At 37.7% G+C, this 14,532-nt stretch overlaps 1 protein-coding gene across 1 annotated transcript in view; it reads right to left on the reverse strand.

Annotated features, from left to right (window-relative positions):
* The window catches only part of LOC149921370 (uncharacterized), a 103,841-nt gene that overhangs the window by 1,072 nt on the left and 88,237 nt on the right, over window positions 1–14,532 (reverse strand). Inside the window, exons 4-13 of the mRNA XM_090162165.1 lie at window positions 7,176–7,274; window positions 6,990–7,094; window positions 6,380–6,493; window positions 6,217–6,315; window positions 4,349–4,447; window positions 3,902–4,000; window positions 3,162–3,359; window positions 1,209–1,301; window positions 192–408; window positions 2–130 (exon numbers count right to left, since the gene is read on the reverse strand). Of these exons, the coding sequence (XP_090018291.1) occupies window positions 2–130; window positions 192–408; window positions 1,209–1,301; window positions 3,162–3,359; window positions 3,902–4,000; window positions 4,349–4,447; window positions 6,217–6,315; window positions 6,380–6,493; window positions 6,990–7,094; window positions 7,176–7,274 (1,252 nt within the window). The remainder of the gene's footprint in view (window position 1; window positions 131–191; window positions 409–1,208; window positions 1,302–3,161; window positions 3,360–3,901; window positions 4,001–4,348; window positions 4,448–6,216; window positions 6,316–6,379; window positions 6,494–6,989; window positions 7,095–7,175; window positions 7,275–14,532) is intronic.

The following is a 14,532-nucleotide window of genomic DNA, read 5'->3' on the forward strand; positions in this document are numbered from 1 at the left end:
CCCGCTATTTCCCTTTTATCAATGGCCGTTAGTCCATCAAAGAGTTCTCGCATAGGGTTCTTTGCTTGTGGAAGGCTGTGAAGCCATATTAGAAGCATTCGGTAACCGTGTTCCTTATAGCTGCATTTTCCTTCGAAAACACATTAACTTATTAAAAATTGATTTTATACCGGAATGATATATAATTATACCTGTACCAGTGTATTGGTGCTCTATGGCTTTGATGTGTTCTTCAGCGAAGCCCCAATGCCTTGCTAGTCTTTTCCAGTCGTTCTGTTGTAAGTAGGTTTTCGCTAAAAGCCATAGAAGTTCTTGCATGCGTTTAAACTGGGCTTCAGTTTGCTGTTCGGTATTTTGGACGGTTATAGAATCTTTAGTGGAGTCTTCGCAGTCCACCAGTGTACTACTCTGCGCAGTGTAATAAAAATTGGAAGACAACGTGGCTCAAAAAACTACCCTACTAGAACCAGTGCAAATAACTACACAGTGATAATAATTTCATTAGAGTATATAATTTACAAGCTAAAGCTGTGCTTATGCCCTCAATGAAAACATGCTCAGGGACTTTTATGCATTGGAACTTTAATTAAGGCTTCCAACCATTGCGCTTTAGCACTGAAATCATGGTTTATTCCCTGGAACTTTAATGGAATCCCCCTTTTGAAATCGTGTAGGAGGTACTTATAGAGTGTTGTCGTCTGAAACCCTGCGACGTCACCATTGTAATTTGCCTATTGATAAAAAACGGTAACTGTCATGGCGGCCACTATTAACGCTACAGCTGTGACGTTACAAGTTTTCAAAATCGTATCAGACGACAACACTCTATAGGAGTGTAGCAGTAGCTTTACAAGTTTCCATTACCAGGTTTTGAAAGTGGTTTAACCTGCCCATTGAGCACTGGAACTTTAATGCTTTGTGGCATGAGCAGGGTTCTAACATGGATTAGTGTTTAATCCATGGTTCTATTACCAAAAGTGGATATAATAATATAATCCACTTTTGCTATTACCCATTACACCGAATTTAAGCGACATAAATGTAAGTCCGTTCCTAGAGCAAAGCTAGCCACCCTGACTTTACACGCGACGTTATGCACCCAATTACTTAGCTGATTAACCGAACTTTCCTCATCTGCGTATTGCGTCATGCTCCCGGAGGAATGTGGCAAGCAAAATACCAAACGGCCTCACTCACATTTCACTAACCTTCTGTTTCTGTCCTCTCTCCACCCGGATGAGCATGTCGACGATGGCCGTGTAGCTGCCCCTCGCCGCGATGTATAAGGCTGTCCTACCACCCTACCACCAACCAACACAGATTTGAGATTAGTACCTTTCTTGTAAAATCAGAATCTAAGCTATTCGATGATATCGGTAATACCATAAGTCTATAATATTCTCCATAAGTTTGTCACTTTGGGGAATATTTTACTGAGAGCTAGTAACGCAGTGACGTCATCACAAGAAGAAAATATCCCCCTAGCGAGGCGCTGTCAAAGGCTACGAGTGACGAGTTAACAAGCGCACACAAAACGGCGGCGAAGCCCGTAATGGAGTCTGTCTTGTGAATAGCTCTCAGTAAAACAATGGTAAGAATAGTAAGTGTCACACTTATGTTTCAATATTATACACTTATGGTAATACTAGATTCGTATTCTAGGAATACCGAATGTCGCCGAATCATGTCCTCGGAAGGATTGGCTATCATTTTCAAGTGCGTAGTCTGGGCCGTGGCCTAGTATTCCGATGTAAAATCCGCATTCACGGAATATAAGACTTGAAAAAGTAGCCAGTAATTATAGTGCCATTCCCCCTATTTGGGGGTTTTTTTTATTTAGATTCCGGATTCTAGAATTCCTACAAACAATCTTTAATTTAACCTACATAAGAATAATAATCTGCTAGGCTAATACCCAAGCAACCCACCACCTTAGGTCCAAGTCGTATAGCGACTTTTAATGCCTTTAAAGCAGATGGTCGGATTACAATGCATTGGAGGTTGGTGGCAAGCCCTTCCAACAGAGCGTTAGGGGTAGGCGAGACACGCTATAGCCTACGTTTGTTTTCACTTAGGGGCCACAAATCGATTCCTGGGGCCTCCTCAAGTCAATTTATACATAAAAATTTGCAAAATTTAACTTTTTAGTCAATATATAGGGGGGCCCATAATTAAGAAAAATTTCCTGGCGCCGCCTCTGCACACTTATCGTTAATCTCGACAAGTTTTTTTGGAAAAGGAAAACCCATTTAACCAGTGGAAAGAAAACTTGCAAACTCAACGCCGAAGGAGTGTTGTTCCGAGTTTTCACCCATTGGCACAAGCTGGGATCGAAAACGGTTCCTCTTGCTGAGAGGGAAAAGTGTTCTAGCAAGTGTCGGCTCGACGTGATTGAAGTAGCCATTTTTTCAACAGATGTCACTAGCAATATTCTGAGAGAAAAAAGGGCTGTAAATAAGTAACTTATAGTGTTTTCCATTTGATTGCTCAAGATTCGCTCTGAATCTGTCTCTGAGGTCATAGATCTCGCCCCAATCGACTAGAGTAAAAAAGCAAATGGAACATTCCATGAACATATTCCCGCGATTTGTTGTTTTTCGTCTGCTTGTAATTTAAATTTTCGCGTCTTGGTATGCCAGTTTGCCAAAAAATCTAAAAGGAACACGCGAAAATTTGCTCCGATCTCGATCTCGATCCGTTGATCTGTCGAAATCGGCAGATCGGATTTGGGCGATCTCAGAGCACCCGAGAGCGTGAAATGGAACACGCGAAACGTGAGCGGAGCAGATCCGAGCCCGCTAATGGAACATAAAATGTTGATCAGAGCGATCTAGAGTGCTCGAGAGCAGTCAAATGGAAAACGCTATAAGTTCAGCAAAATTGGTGGCGTTTGTCGATATGTACCGGAAAGACCCGTCGACTGCGACATCTATCATGAGGTAATCAGGTATTTAATTTTTTTTATACTTTTTGGGATAAATTCACGATAAATAGCACTGCCCAAATCCGATTTTAGAACTGCTTAAAAGTTTTAAGCAGTTCTAAAAAAACTGCCCACTATTTTAGGCCCTGGTGAAAAGCATCATCGATAGTTTCGATCGATCGCCTTCGGCATTCCTAGTAGTAGGAATCCGCGAAACTCATCCGATGTTTGACTTTACTTTCTCCGTTATTGAGATGTCGGCACCATTCCTGAGCAGGACCTCGGCCACGTCTGAATGCCCCAGTTCGGCCGCCATGTGCAAGGCGGTCAAGTGGCGGGAGTTTTGGGCGTTGACCGAACATCCCTCGTGCACCAGTAGCTCCACCATTTGCGGGTTGTTCCCCATCACTGCCAAATGCAAAGGGCTATTGCCGTGCTAATTTGCGCAAAACACAAGTTAAAATTAGAGTCAATTTTGACCTATAGACCGAGATACATTTGACAGGGGAACGTCATTGAAGGTTGACTTTTTAATACCCGAAGTCTTACTAGATGGCGCCAGTAGTGTGAAAGTAAACATTTTAAATACGCCGAATATTTTCCGAGCTAAAAGTTTTTTTAATATTTTTTTACTTAAAACATCGCTTAAACTAGTGTTAAAAGTTTTATTTGTGATATATTGACGACAATGTATTTATTTATAGTCGCAATCCCCCTCACGCTCTAACAGTAAGCTCCTCCCCCTTGACAAAATCCACAGAGGCCAATATCTCATTGGTTTTCTTTAAAATTCGAACGCATTTATTCCCACTAAATATAAATAAATACATTCTTTATAGGGGTAAGTATTATAATTCCCTTCCCGCCAAAAATTTAAATTGGCTCAATCTAGTATAAAAGCCTCGAAATTGAGACTAAACGTTATTTCTCCGAGTATGCAATTTGTGAATGGTTCTATTACCGCTATGTTTCCATTACCTTCTCCTTGACGTTAATGCTAGAGCCGAAGTCCAAAAGAGTGTTGACCACATCGATATAGCCCGAAGACGCCGCTATGTGCAGGGCCGTCCGCTCTTTCTGGATTTGGAAATTGAAGCATTAAGATTTCTTAGAACGCACGAATCTACCTTCCGAATACCCTTTCCCATGATCTCCTACCTAAGCCTCTCCCTCAAAACACCTGCCAATTTTATAGCCCCACCTAGTAACGGTCGTAACAGCCATGTTTATTTTACATATATATTTAATTTTACTGAGAATCTTACGAAGCTATCTACCATGGCCTCATAACTAAGCCCTTCCTTCAAACGAAAACACTTTTTTTTTTCAATTTTATTACACCATCTAGTATCGGTCTTAAGAACTATTTTTATATTATCCATGAATACTTAAATCATTGAATTATTTAATTGAAGACCTCTTTACCGTGTCTTCGGCTCCAGGATCACAGTTATGTTCTAGTAGTATTTGGCACGCCATCTGGTGGCCGTTTTCCGCTGCTTGATGCAACGCCGTTTTCCCCTCCTGCACAAAGGAATTACCAATCAATTTGTTTCAGTTTGTAAATAACATAAACCATACGTATTTCGAAGAGGTTAATTGTTTAGTACAGATTTTCAGTGACGCTAAATAGCGCCACATGGTGCCGATTTAGCGAACTATACAAACAAATATTGTAGTCAGGTAGCAGCTGTTAAGTACTTTGGAAATTTTGCCAAGTACGATTTTTCAAATGAAATAGTCTAAACACATGTTAAACTAAATATTTGGCCTTGTCTTAAAAAATTCTTTGGCCTCTTTCAATTAGTTTTAATCATTTAAAATATCGCAAATATTTCGAAATTTGTTGCCGAGTTTCGGTGTTACTTAGAGCCCGTAGCCTAATATTTAATAAGTTTTATCGAAATCGCTAAGACGCACTGTACGTCCGCAACATTGTTTTAGATTATTATAAAACTGATATGATTTAAATATTATTAATTATTAAAATATCAAACACAAATGTGAACATTGAAATAATTAAGATATTTATTTTTTACAATATTTCGCTTTTAATGTTTAACCGACTAAGTTTACATAGTATCATCTGTCGACATTTCAATGTCTCTTTTGTTTTGACAATTATCCCTACAACTACATAGGTCAGTGCATTCAAGATTGTTTTTGCAACACCCACACGATCGGTTTTTACATCCCTTTGTGCAATTACATTTTCGAAGCTCTAAAAGAGCTTCTGGTGCGGGAGGCAGGTTGCATTGTTTTGGCCTATACACATGTTCCAAATACTCCCATCCAAAGTCAGTTGCGAGTGGTAATCCCGGCAATGGTTCTTTGGATTTCTTTAAAACCAAAGTGTGAAAATGGGCGCGATTTGTATGGGGAATTAATGTGGCTGTTGTCGGCGGAAGTTGCCTACCTTCCTTTCCTAACTTCGCAAACATTTCCCAACGAAGATGTCTCAACGACCCTGCACATTTTTCATCACGATTCTTATAAAGTAAACAAACGTATTTTTCCATTTTGCAATGAATGTCCTCTGGAACAGGCCCGGTATTATTTCCAAGGAGAGAAAAGGCATTCAAAATGTCTTGGTCACTGGCAAGAAAAGCTTGAAAGTTTGATTTTAGACCTTTAGTCACGAAACATCCAGTGCTGTCGCATCCTTTAATTTGTTTAAATAAACTTTAAAAAGTGGTTTTTATCTTTTTCTAAAATTATATTTTTTAAATTATCTTAATTATTTTAATGTTCATATTTGTGTTTGATATTTAATTAATTAATATTAAGTTTTTTTAATAATCTAAAACAATGTTGTTGACATATGGGGCTTTCTTTGTGAATGATAAAACATATTAAATATTAGACTACTGGTGCTAAGTAACACCAAAACCCGGCAACATTTTTCGAAAGTTTTGCGATTTTTTAAATGATTAAAACTAATTGAAAGAAGTTAAAGATTTTTTTAAGACAAGGCCATATATTTAGTTTAACATGTGTTTGAACTATTTCAATTGAAAAATCGAACTTGGCAAATTTTCCAAAGTAGTTGAATTATTTTTACACACACAACCTGACTATTGTTTATTAGTCAGCTATCGGATTGGCTGAATTTCAAATTGGCTCTTTTTGGCCGAATAATAAAAAAACACATTATTCAACTTTCGGATTATGGATTTACAAATCCTCTGAAAATATAAATATTGGTAACAAGTTATTATGAAAGGCTACAGTCGCCATACTTATGGTTCATTATGTTACTTTTGCTAGTTTAAACAAATACTTGGATAAGTTACCTCGTCTCTGTCGTCTATTTCCACTCCAACCCTGAGTAGCCTGACTAACACTAGATGGTGACCTTTCATGGCCGCTATGTGGATAGGCGTTCTGCCGGTCTGCGAGGATTCAAAAGGGTTGCTTTAGTGATTTGTTCGCGCCATCTATCGGTGATAATCGCACCTTAGAAAGTGTTACCTTATCTTTGATCCCCGCGTCTGCGCCAGCGTAGACCAGTTTTTCGACACTCTCCATGTCATTGTTCGTGGCAGCGAAGTGCAAGGCTGTTTGACCATTCTACGGCAAAAATAAATTTTTTTTTTTTTTTTTTACAGAGCAACTGTGCACTTGTGCAGCGTTAAGTTTTGCTATTGCTGCGAGTTGTAGGTTTCTGATAATGGACCCTCAATGCGCATCGGAGCAACCTGACAATACGCTTGATGCGCGCCGTAATAACCCGAGGGTACGCTCGATGCGCGCCAGAACAATCTGAGGGTACGCTCGATGCGCGCCGGAACCATTCGAGGGTATGCTCGATGCGGATTGAAACTACTTGAGTGTATACTCTATAAACTTGTGGGTCTAAAATGCAACGAGGTACACTAAAGGGTTCCGATAATGGACATTCAATGCGCACTGGAACAGCCTGGGTGTACTTAAAACGAACCGAGGTAAATTAATAAGATTCCGATTATAAATACACTGAAATTGCATCGTGCACTGATTCGCTTCGGTGCAGATTGGAGCTGTCCTAGTGCGAATCTTTCGACAAAAAGGTGGAAAATGATCTCACCTTATCCGTGGCATTGACTTTAATGTTCTCGACCGTTTCCAAAAGGTAGGCGATGACTTCACTGTGTTTGTTTTGCGCCGCGCAGTGCAGCGAATTTTGGCTTTGCTATAGTCATCAGAAAAAAGATAAAAGACCATTAGAGAAAGCTCGATTGGCTGAATTTATCTGCCAAAATAGAGTGTTTACTCTGTTGACGGCTCTGCAATTCGATCCGTTTTCGACCAACATTTGTACCGCACCTTTATGACCGAACCACGACGCCATTAGCAGTGGTCGCATTCCGTACTGAGAAAATGAATCAAGAATGCATTATTAATCACACGCTGACCATTTCAATTTTCACGCCCTGGGAGCGAAACCGTTGCAATTCTCAAATTTGTGAAATTGAAATTTGTACCATGAACCAAAATTATATTTTAAACGGAGTATTAATTTTTATTTAATAGTTCAAATTATTAAGAATAATTGAAATTTTAATTCAAATTACCGTTGCATTCAAATTACTAATGAATTTGAAAACACCATAAAACTTTAAAAATTCATTAAAATCAAATTAAATCAATAAAAATGCTATTAAAATCAAAGAAATAAATTTTTTCAAATTTGAAAAAAAAAACCACCCCGATATCTAACGATATTACTGTATACCTCGTAGCAGGATAATAAATTTAAAATTTATAAAATGTGCATAAGTAGTTTTTGTAGCCATGCCAATTTAGAGCAATCTAGATTAATAATTAAATTAATTGAGAACTTACCAATAAAGGCATTAATTACCCAAAAAAAATGTTTAAAAATCAATAAAATAAAGATAATTATAATTTTCAGTTTACATATAGCCACATAGCGGCCAGCACGATAAGCTCATAAACTGTTGGAATTTGGTCTGCTAAAGTAAAAATGGTCTGGCAGAGGGAAATCCAGCTGTTAAGGAGCTTCTCGCTATGTTGCTCTGTGTAAACTAAAAAGGCTAATTGAAATTGAATTTAGGTTAAATAGATTTCTAATTTATGGGGAAAAAATGAAATAAATCAATAGTTATGCTCAAACTATTAGAAATTTCAAACATAAGTGTACCTTTGTTATAAGTTTAGAGCAAAACTATAAAATACAAAAGCCAATAATTGTCTCCAGTTATTGTTTAGTAATGTGGAAAATCCTAGTTTGTATTCCCAGCACGAATTTTCTCTCTCGGGGGTTTTCGTATAATCATTTTCCCGGCCATTCCCGTTACAATACAAACCTTGATTAGTTGTTCCATGGCCTGGAAAGTTACCCCACCCCTGCTCGAAACGCTTAATGACATTTTCTGCCGGTTTCCACCCCCCCCCCCGTTATGATTCTATTTAATTAACTCCAGTCTGAGAAATTGCAGTTGTTATTCCCTTCGAGGCCTTTGTGCCGAGAAACTTTACTCAAATTGAATTGTAAATTTGACGCGTAAACAGTCATTGAACGTGGGAAATATGGATATTTTTACAGCCATTTTTGGCTAGCACGAACAACAGGAGGTTTGAGTGTAGTAATGAGGAAGATATTTACTCTGACTACGCTAAAGATGGCGCTGCACACAGTCAGGGTGACCACCCTTAATATATTTTATAATTTTCCTATATTTCGATTGTCTTCCTATAATATGACAATTTTCCTATATCCTATTTTTTTATGTTTTTCGTAATTCGCGCTTTGCTTTCAATATAGTTTTAAAGTTTGATCATAAGGTCAACATAAACAAAGGTCTAGGCCAAATTTTTGACGATCATACACCCGTTATTAAGATGTAAGTATTCAAAATTTGCACCTCCTAGTGGTTATGTTCCCAACTATGCATTTTCCCAAATGAATTTCGCGCGTTGCATGATGAATGCGCAGAAGGCGTGCGCGAACGTTTTTAAACTTAGAAATCTCCGCCGCGAGCCCTTATCGCCGTAGCAATTTTATCACTTTCAAACTTAAAATTAACACTTATCTATGCAAAATGATTCATCAGAATCTAAAACTGGTTTTTAGAAATATGAGAACTTGTTTCTGAAGATATTTATTTTCCAAATGTGAGATTTAGACGCGTTTTGTGGCAATTATCAACCCGAGCGTGGCTGCTCTACCAAGTAAGAGAATATTTTAGATGTAGAAATTTTGAAAAAGAAGATGTCGCTACTGCCCTATCGTCATACGTTAATTTTCTTCTCGCATGGACAATGCCGTAAACATGGGGCACTATGATTGACCTTTACTTATGGGTACCTTCTGATAGACTTAGGGTAAAAACTTGATATAAAGCACTAATTTCATCGGCTTTTACGGCTGGCTGCATTTTTAAAATGAAAATGCAATATTACCTTAATACATATATCTAGTCACCAAGTCTGTGATGTTTTCATGTTAAATGTAATATTATTATTAAACCAAAGTGTCTTTAAAAGAATTTGTTTTATTTTTATAATTTCCTATAAATTCGCTGAAAGTTCATATAATTTTTACCTAGAAATTACTTCTATAATTTCCTATAAAATGACTATGAATTTCCTATTTTTCCTATAAAAATAATAATAATCAGCTAGGCTAATACCCAAGGCAGCACCTTAGGGCTAAGCCATCTAATAATGCCTTAAACAGGTGACCGGGTGGTGGCACGCGAGCCAACAGCTCCCTACACTAACTATTACCGTTAACCTGTACAACAACATTCATCTACGCTGTTAAATAGAAGAATGTTGTGTAGTGCCAGATTCACCGTAGTGGAGGCGTTATTTTAAATCCCCATTTTACACTCTGTCAAATCTGTACTCTGGTATACTACGATAGCAGTTAATGTTTTCCCCCTAGGTTTACGCAGTGAGCTGTTTTAGTAGAATCATCTTTGAACGAATCCCCTTCCACTGAGCTTTGACTAACCAGACTTAAAAATAGGTGCCGTCCGGGGGTCATTGAGACTCGAAACAAATAAATCCTTCAATCACTAAAGACCGTTGAAAAGGTCAGGGCTCATCGCGGAAATTTCCAAGGGGTGAGTAGGTGCTGAAGAAGGACAAATTTCGAGAGGTGATAGGCCCCTGAATAGCATGCTCCGGGGCCCTGGGGATTTGACCACACCAACGCTGCACGGCCTGAGACCTCCCATATTTTTACCTCTCCAAGTGAAATTGTTCACGGAGAGGTATTGCCATCGCCGTGTCTGTCTGTCTGTCACGGTGTTCACAGATGGAAAAACTGGGGCAAAGTGTTAGCACGGTGTTCGCGGTTGACGTCACGGGGCAAAGTGTTAGCACGGTGTTCGCGGTTGACGTCACGGGGCAAAGTGTTAGCACGGTGTTCGCGGTTGACGTCACGGGGCAAAGTGTTAGCACGGTGTTCGCGGTTGACGTCACGGGGCAAAGTGTTAGCACGGTGTTCGCGGTTGACGTCACGGGGCAAAGTGTTAGCACGGTGTTCGCGGTTGACGTCACGGGGCAAAGTGTTAGCACGGTGTTCGCGGTTGACGTCACGGGGCAAAGTGTTAGCACGGTGTTCGCGGTTGACGTCACGGTGCGGTATTGCAGTCGCCATCGGTGTATTTGTGTGTGTTTGTGCTGTTGATAGTTACTGTTCTTTGACATTAAAGACGGATCGAGTGCGGGGGGTTACGAGAAACGTCTCATCATCCAAATGGCAGGATTTCCACCAATTATTTACGGTATACATCTATTTGTCGACGCCAACAGCATCGGATGGGATTCGAACCCTGGTCACCTTCGTGGCGTTGAACCACCAAAGCTTACTACTTAGTAGAGAAAATCGGTAATACGAATCGATTGAGTGTAAGCGAAAAATAAACCTAATCTTGGGTGGAAAAGAAGACATTTGTGCCGGACGGGAATCGATCGCGGTTCTATTGCCCGTTAGGCACCCGTTCTCAGAGCGAGCCAGCGACGCTTCGCCGAATCGCTGCTCGTACTGCGTATACTCTCGTCTTGACTTTAATTGCTATTAATGGATGAAGATGTTGGATCGGCCTTAGACTGAGATTTCAAATTATTACGCTTGCTTTTCGCTTTCATTCAATTATATTTTTAATGGTCCGTTCGCGTGTTTGTAAAATATGTTCAGTAACGTATAATTACTTGTTTTGTAGGTATGGTTCTTATTAATTTACTAAAAACAACGTGTTTATATGCGCATTGATTTAAATATTGCCTTAAGGGGGAAGACTACAGTGGCCATTGTCTACTTTCGCGCTATTTCAAGCTGAACTCTTTTAATTTTGTATTTTAACTTATATTTTTTTTATTTCAGTGTAAAACAGCCTCTTGTTTAGTGATTAAAATACTTTTTACAATTTTAAATTTAAAAGTAATTAAGTTATTACGTTTTAATTCGGACCCCCGGAGCTAAACAAGTTGGGCAAGCGCCCAAACTACCCTTTAGTTAGGACCTTATATCTCGTTAACTATTAATATTAGAATTATCAAAATTATTTTAAGCACTAGAGGAAGGTTCAGTCTAATAAGAAAAATATAATTCAATTATGTAATTGTTAAAACAGAAGCGTTCAGCTTGAACGAAAAAGAGGCTTTTACTGTATTCTTCCCCCTTAAGTTGTACATATTTTTTTGTTTATAAATGGCGAGGGGTCGGACACTTGCCATTATTTTGTACGGGATTTCGGGATTTCGTAGAGATTTTGGCAAATTTATCATTACTTTTTGAAGTGATTTTGGGATTTCAATGTTAATTTACCATAGAGAGAGTTAAAAGATTTTGCGATTTTAGACAAAGTGTACGGGATTTTCGTAAATGTCCGACCCCTCGATAAATGGCAACTCCAATTTGTAATCCCCGGCATTACCACGTTAAATATTATTTAAATTTGCTTTTCCATTATAAAAACAGTTTAGTTTGCTCTCTTTATACAGGGTGTTTCAAAAGGTTGTGCAAAATTTTTAAGGAGTTATAGGGGGGGAGTTGAGAAGTATGCCTGTTTTTTGCTGCAACAAGCTCAAAACCAAGCAGCAGGGAAACGCGAACATTAAGGTTTAGGTTCGTGTGATAGGTAAAAAAGGACTTGGTAAACAAATCGATGTTTTAAGTCTACTAATGCCTTCAGATTTTACCATCCGCAGTGCTTGCTAGCTTATTTTACCCGCTCGCGATCACATGACATAGTTATCCAATAGAAAATCGTTTAACCCACCATTTTTTTTAAATAGTACGTTTGGAAAGTTCTGGGATACATTACAATTACAATTACAAATTATCCTCTGTAGTGCAAGATTAGTTTTCTTACACTAAAGTTTTACAGCCTAATGGTATAATAAACGCTACTAAATCAGAATCAACGCAATGAAATTTCCATTTTCAAGCCTTGGTTAGTCATTTGGAATTGGAAACGTAATATTTCCTTTCAAGTTCTGGCAATAAAAATGAAGGACAAGTTCTGAGATGTCATGAAATAGAAGTAATAGTAACGGACATTGTATAAAATCCTTGACTTTTAATGTTTAAATGTTCAAAAATAAAATTTAAAACGATTAAATCTTTATAGGCGACAGTTTCTGTTTGTATTTACTTTTATAGTTAGGCTTAGGAAATACAGTGTTTAGAGCTAAGTATTTATCAGTTTCCAAAAGACAATTTCAAGGTATTTAAATAGTCTTATTATTATTTTTTTCGCAAAACTAATTTGTTTTCAACAACTTTTACCGAAATGATACAATTTTTAAAATACTATACGCGTATTTTGGTGGGAACTATATTTCACAGCGGCGTAGCACATCATTTTGTTTAAGTCCCAGAAAAGTGGCCAGAGGGGGATGACAGTACGAAACCCGCAATTTTTTACCCTTCAAATAAGGCGTCGCGGGTTGAGGCTCTAGTATTAGACTTTATGTCTCTCAGCAAGAGGAGCCGGGTTCAATCCCAGCTTGTTGCAGTGCGTGAAAACTCGGATCAACCTTTTTCCGCGTTGAGTTTGCAAGTTCTCTACCTCACTGTTCAAAGGGGTTTCCTCCGAGCTCTTCGGTTTCCCTTCCATAAAAACTTGTAGAGGTTAACGGTAATAGTGAGTGTAGGGAGCTGTTGGCTCACGGGGCTTGAAGCACTTGCCACCACCCTCCTACGCGTTGTAACCAGGCCACCTGTTTAAAGGCATTATAAGTGGGTGGATGACTTGGTGGTGCCTTATTACTAATAACAAAGATAAGATTTCCCCCCTAAACTTTTTATAATAGAATTATTTTCATATTTATTCACTGTATTCGTACAAATCCCGAACACTCTAGAGAGAAAATGATTTGAGAAATCTTGAAATGAACTTGATAATCCCGAAATCTAGGCAAAAAACAGTTCCAAATCTTTGAATCAGCGCTGCTGAAAAAGCAAAAATCAATGCGAAAATCGGGCTCTGAAATTTCAAAATCAGTTTCTGATTTCTGAAATAACTTTGAGATTCAAAATTCCGTACGCGAAATTGGCAAATATCGGACCCCTCGATTTGAAATCTTCATTGTTTCTGTAATTTCAACATAAATTATCCTAAATTTATAATTTATTTAATAAAAAAAAAACATAATAAAATTCTATAAATGCTATGTTCAATTTTTCCTCTAATGTTTTGACCGTTATTTTGGTCAGCCTACGTAAGATATATATTCTGAAAATGTATAAATTCTACCATTTATAGTTTTAGAGAGAAAGCTAAATAAAACACCCTGTATATAGCATGGACTAACAAATCCATAAAAGGACTCGCAACTTTTTAAAGAAATTGTCAATTTATAAATATCTGTGAAATCTGGCGACAGATGAAGCCAGCCTTTCGAAAACGTGAAATTTGTAGCTGAGTGTAGATAGTTCAGAATAAAGCTACGTCTACACTCCTACGAGAGGGATTACCTTTCTATTATCTAGAAAGGTTAGAGTTCAAAGGTTTCGGGGTGTTTCCTACTCGAACGTGAAAATCTCTTCAATGATTAAGTTTCCACTCTTGATTGATTAAATTAATTTAAATCATGATTAAGATGATTAAATGGATTAAATCAAGTTAGTGATTAAGCTGATTGAATCACGATTAAACCGATTAAATCGCGGTTAAGCTGATTAAACCACGATTAGGCCGATTGAATCACAATTAAGCTGATTAAATCACGATTAAGCTGAAAAAGAGGAGATCAAGATTAAAAAGATGAAATCAAGATTAAAAAGATGAAATCAAGATTAAAAAGGTGAAATCAAGATTAAAAAGATGAAATCAAGATTAAAAAGGTGAAATCAAGATTAAAAAGATGAAATCAAGATTAAAAAGGTGAAATCAATATTAAAAAGATGAAATCAAGATTAAAAAGATGAAATCAAGATTAAAAATATGAAATCAAGATTAAAAAGATGAAATCAAGATGAAAAGATTAAATCAAGATTAAAAGATAAAATCAGATTAAAAATTTATTCGCGATTAACACGATTTAATACATTTAATCGGATTAAATCCGATTAAGTATGCCCCTCGTCTCAAACTAAACGAAAAATCGTTATATTTCAATAATTGCCGTAAATTGTTAAGATAATATTC

Source organism: Leiobunum rupestre, chromosome 11, assembly GCF_980474605.1.
Source record: "Leiobunum rupestre chromosome 11, qqLeiRupe1.1.hap1, whole genome shotgun sequence".
Lineage (NCBI taxonomy): Eukaryota > Metazoa > Arthropoda > Arachnida > Opiliones > Sclerosomatidae > Leiobunum > Leiobunum rupestre.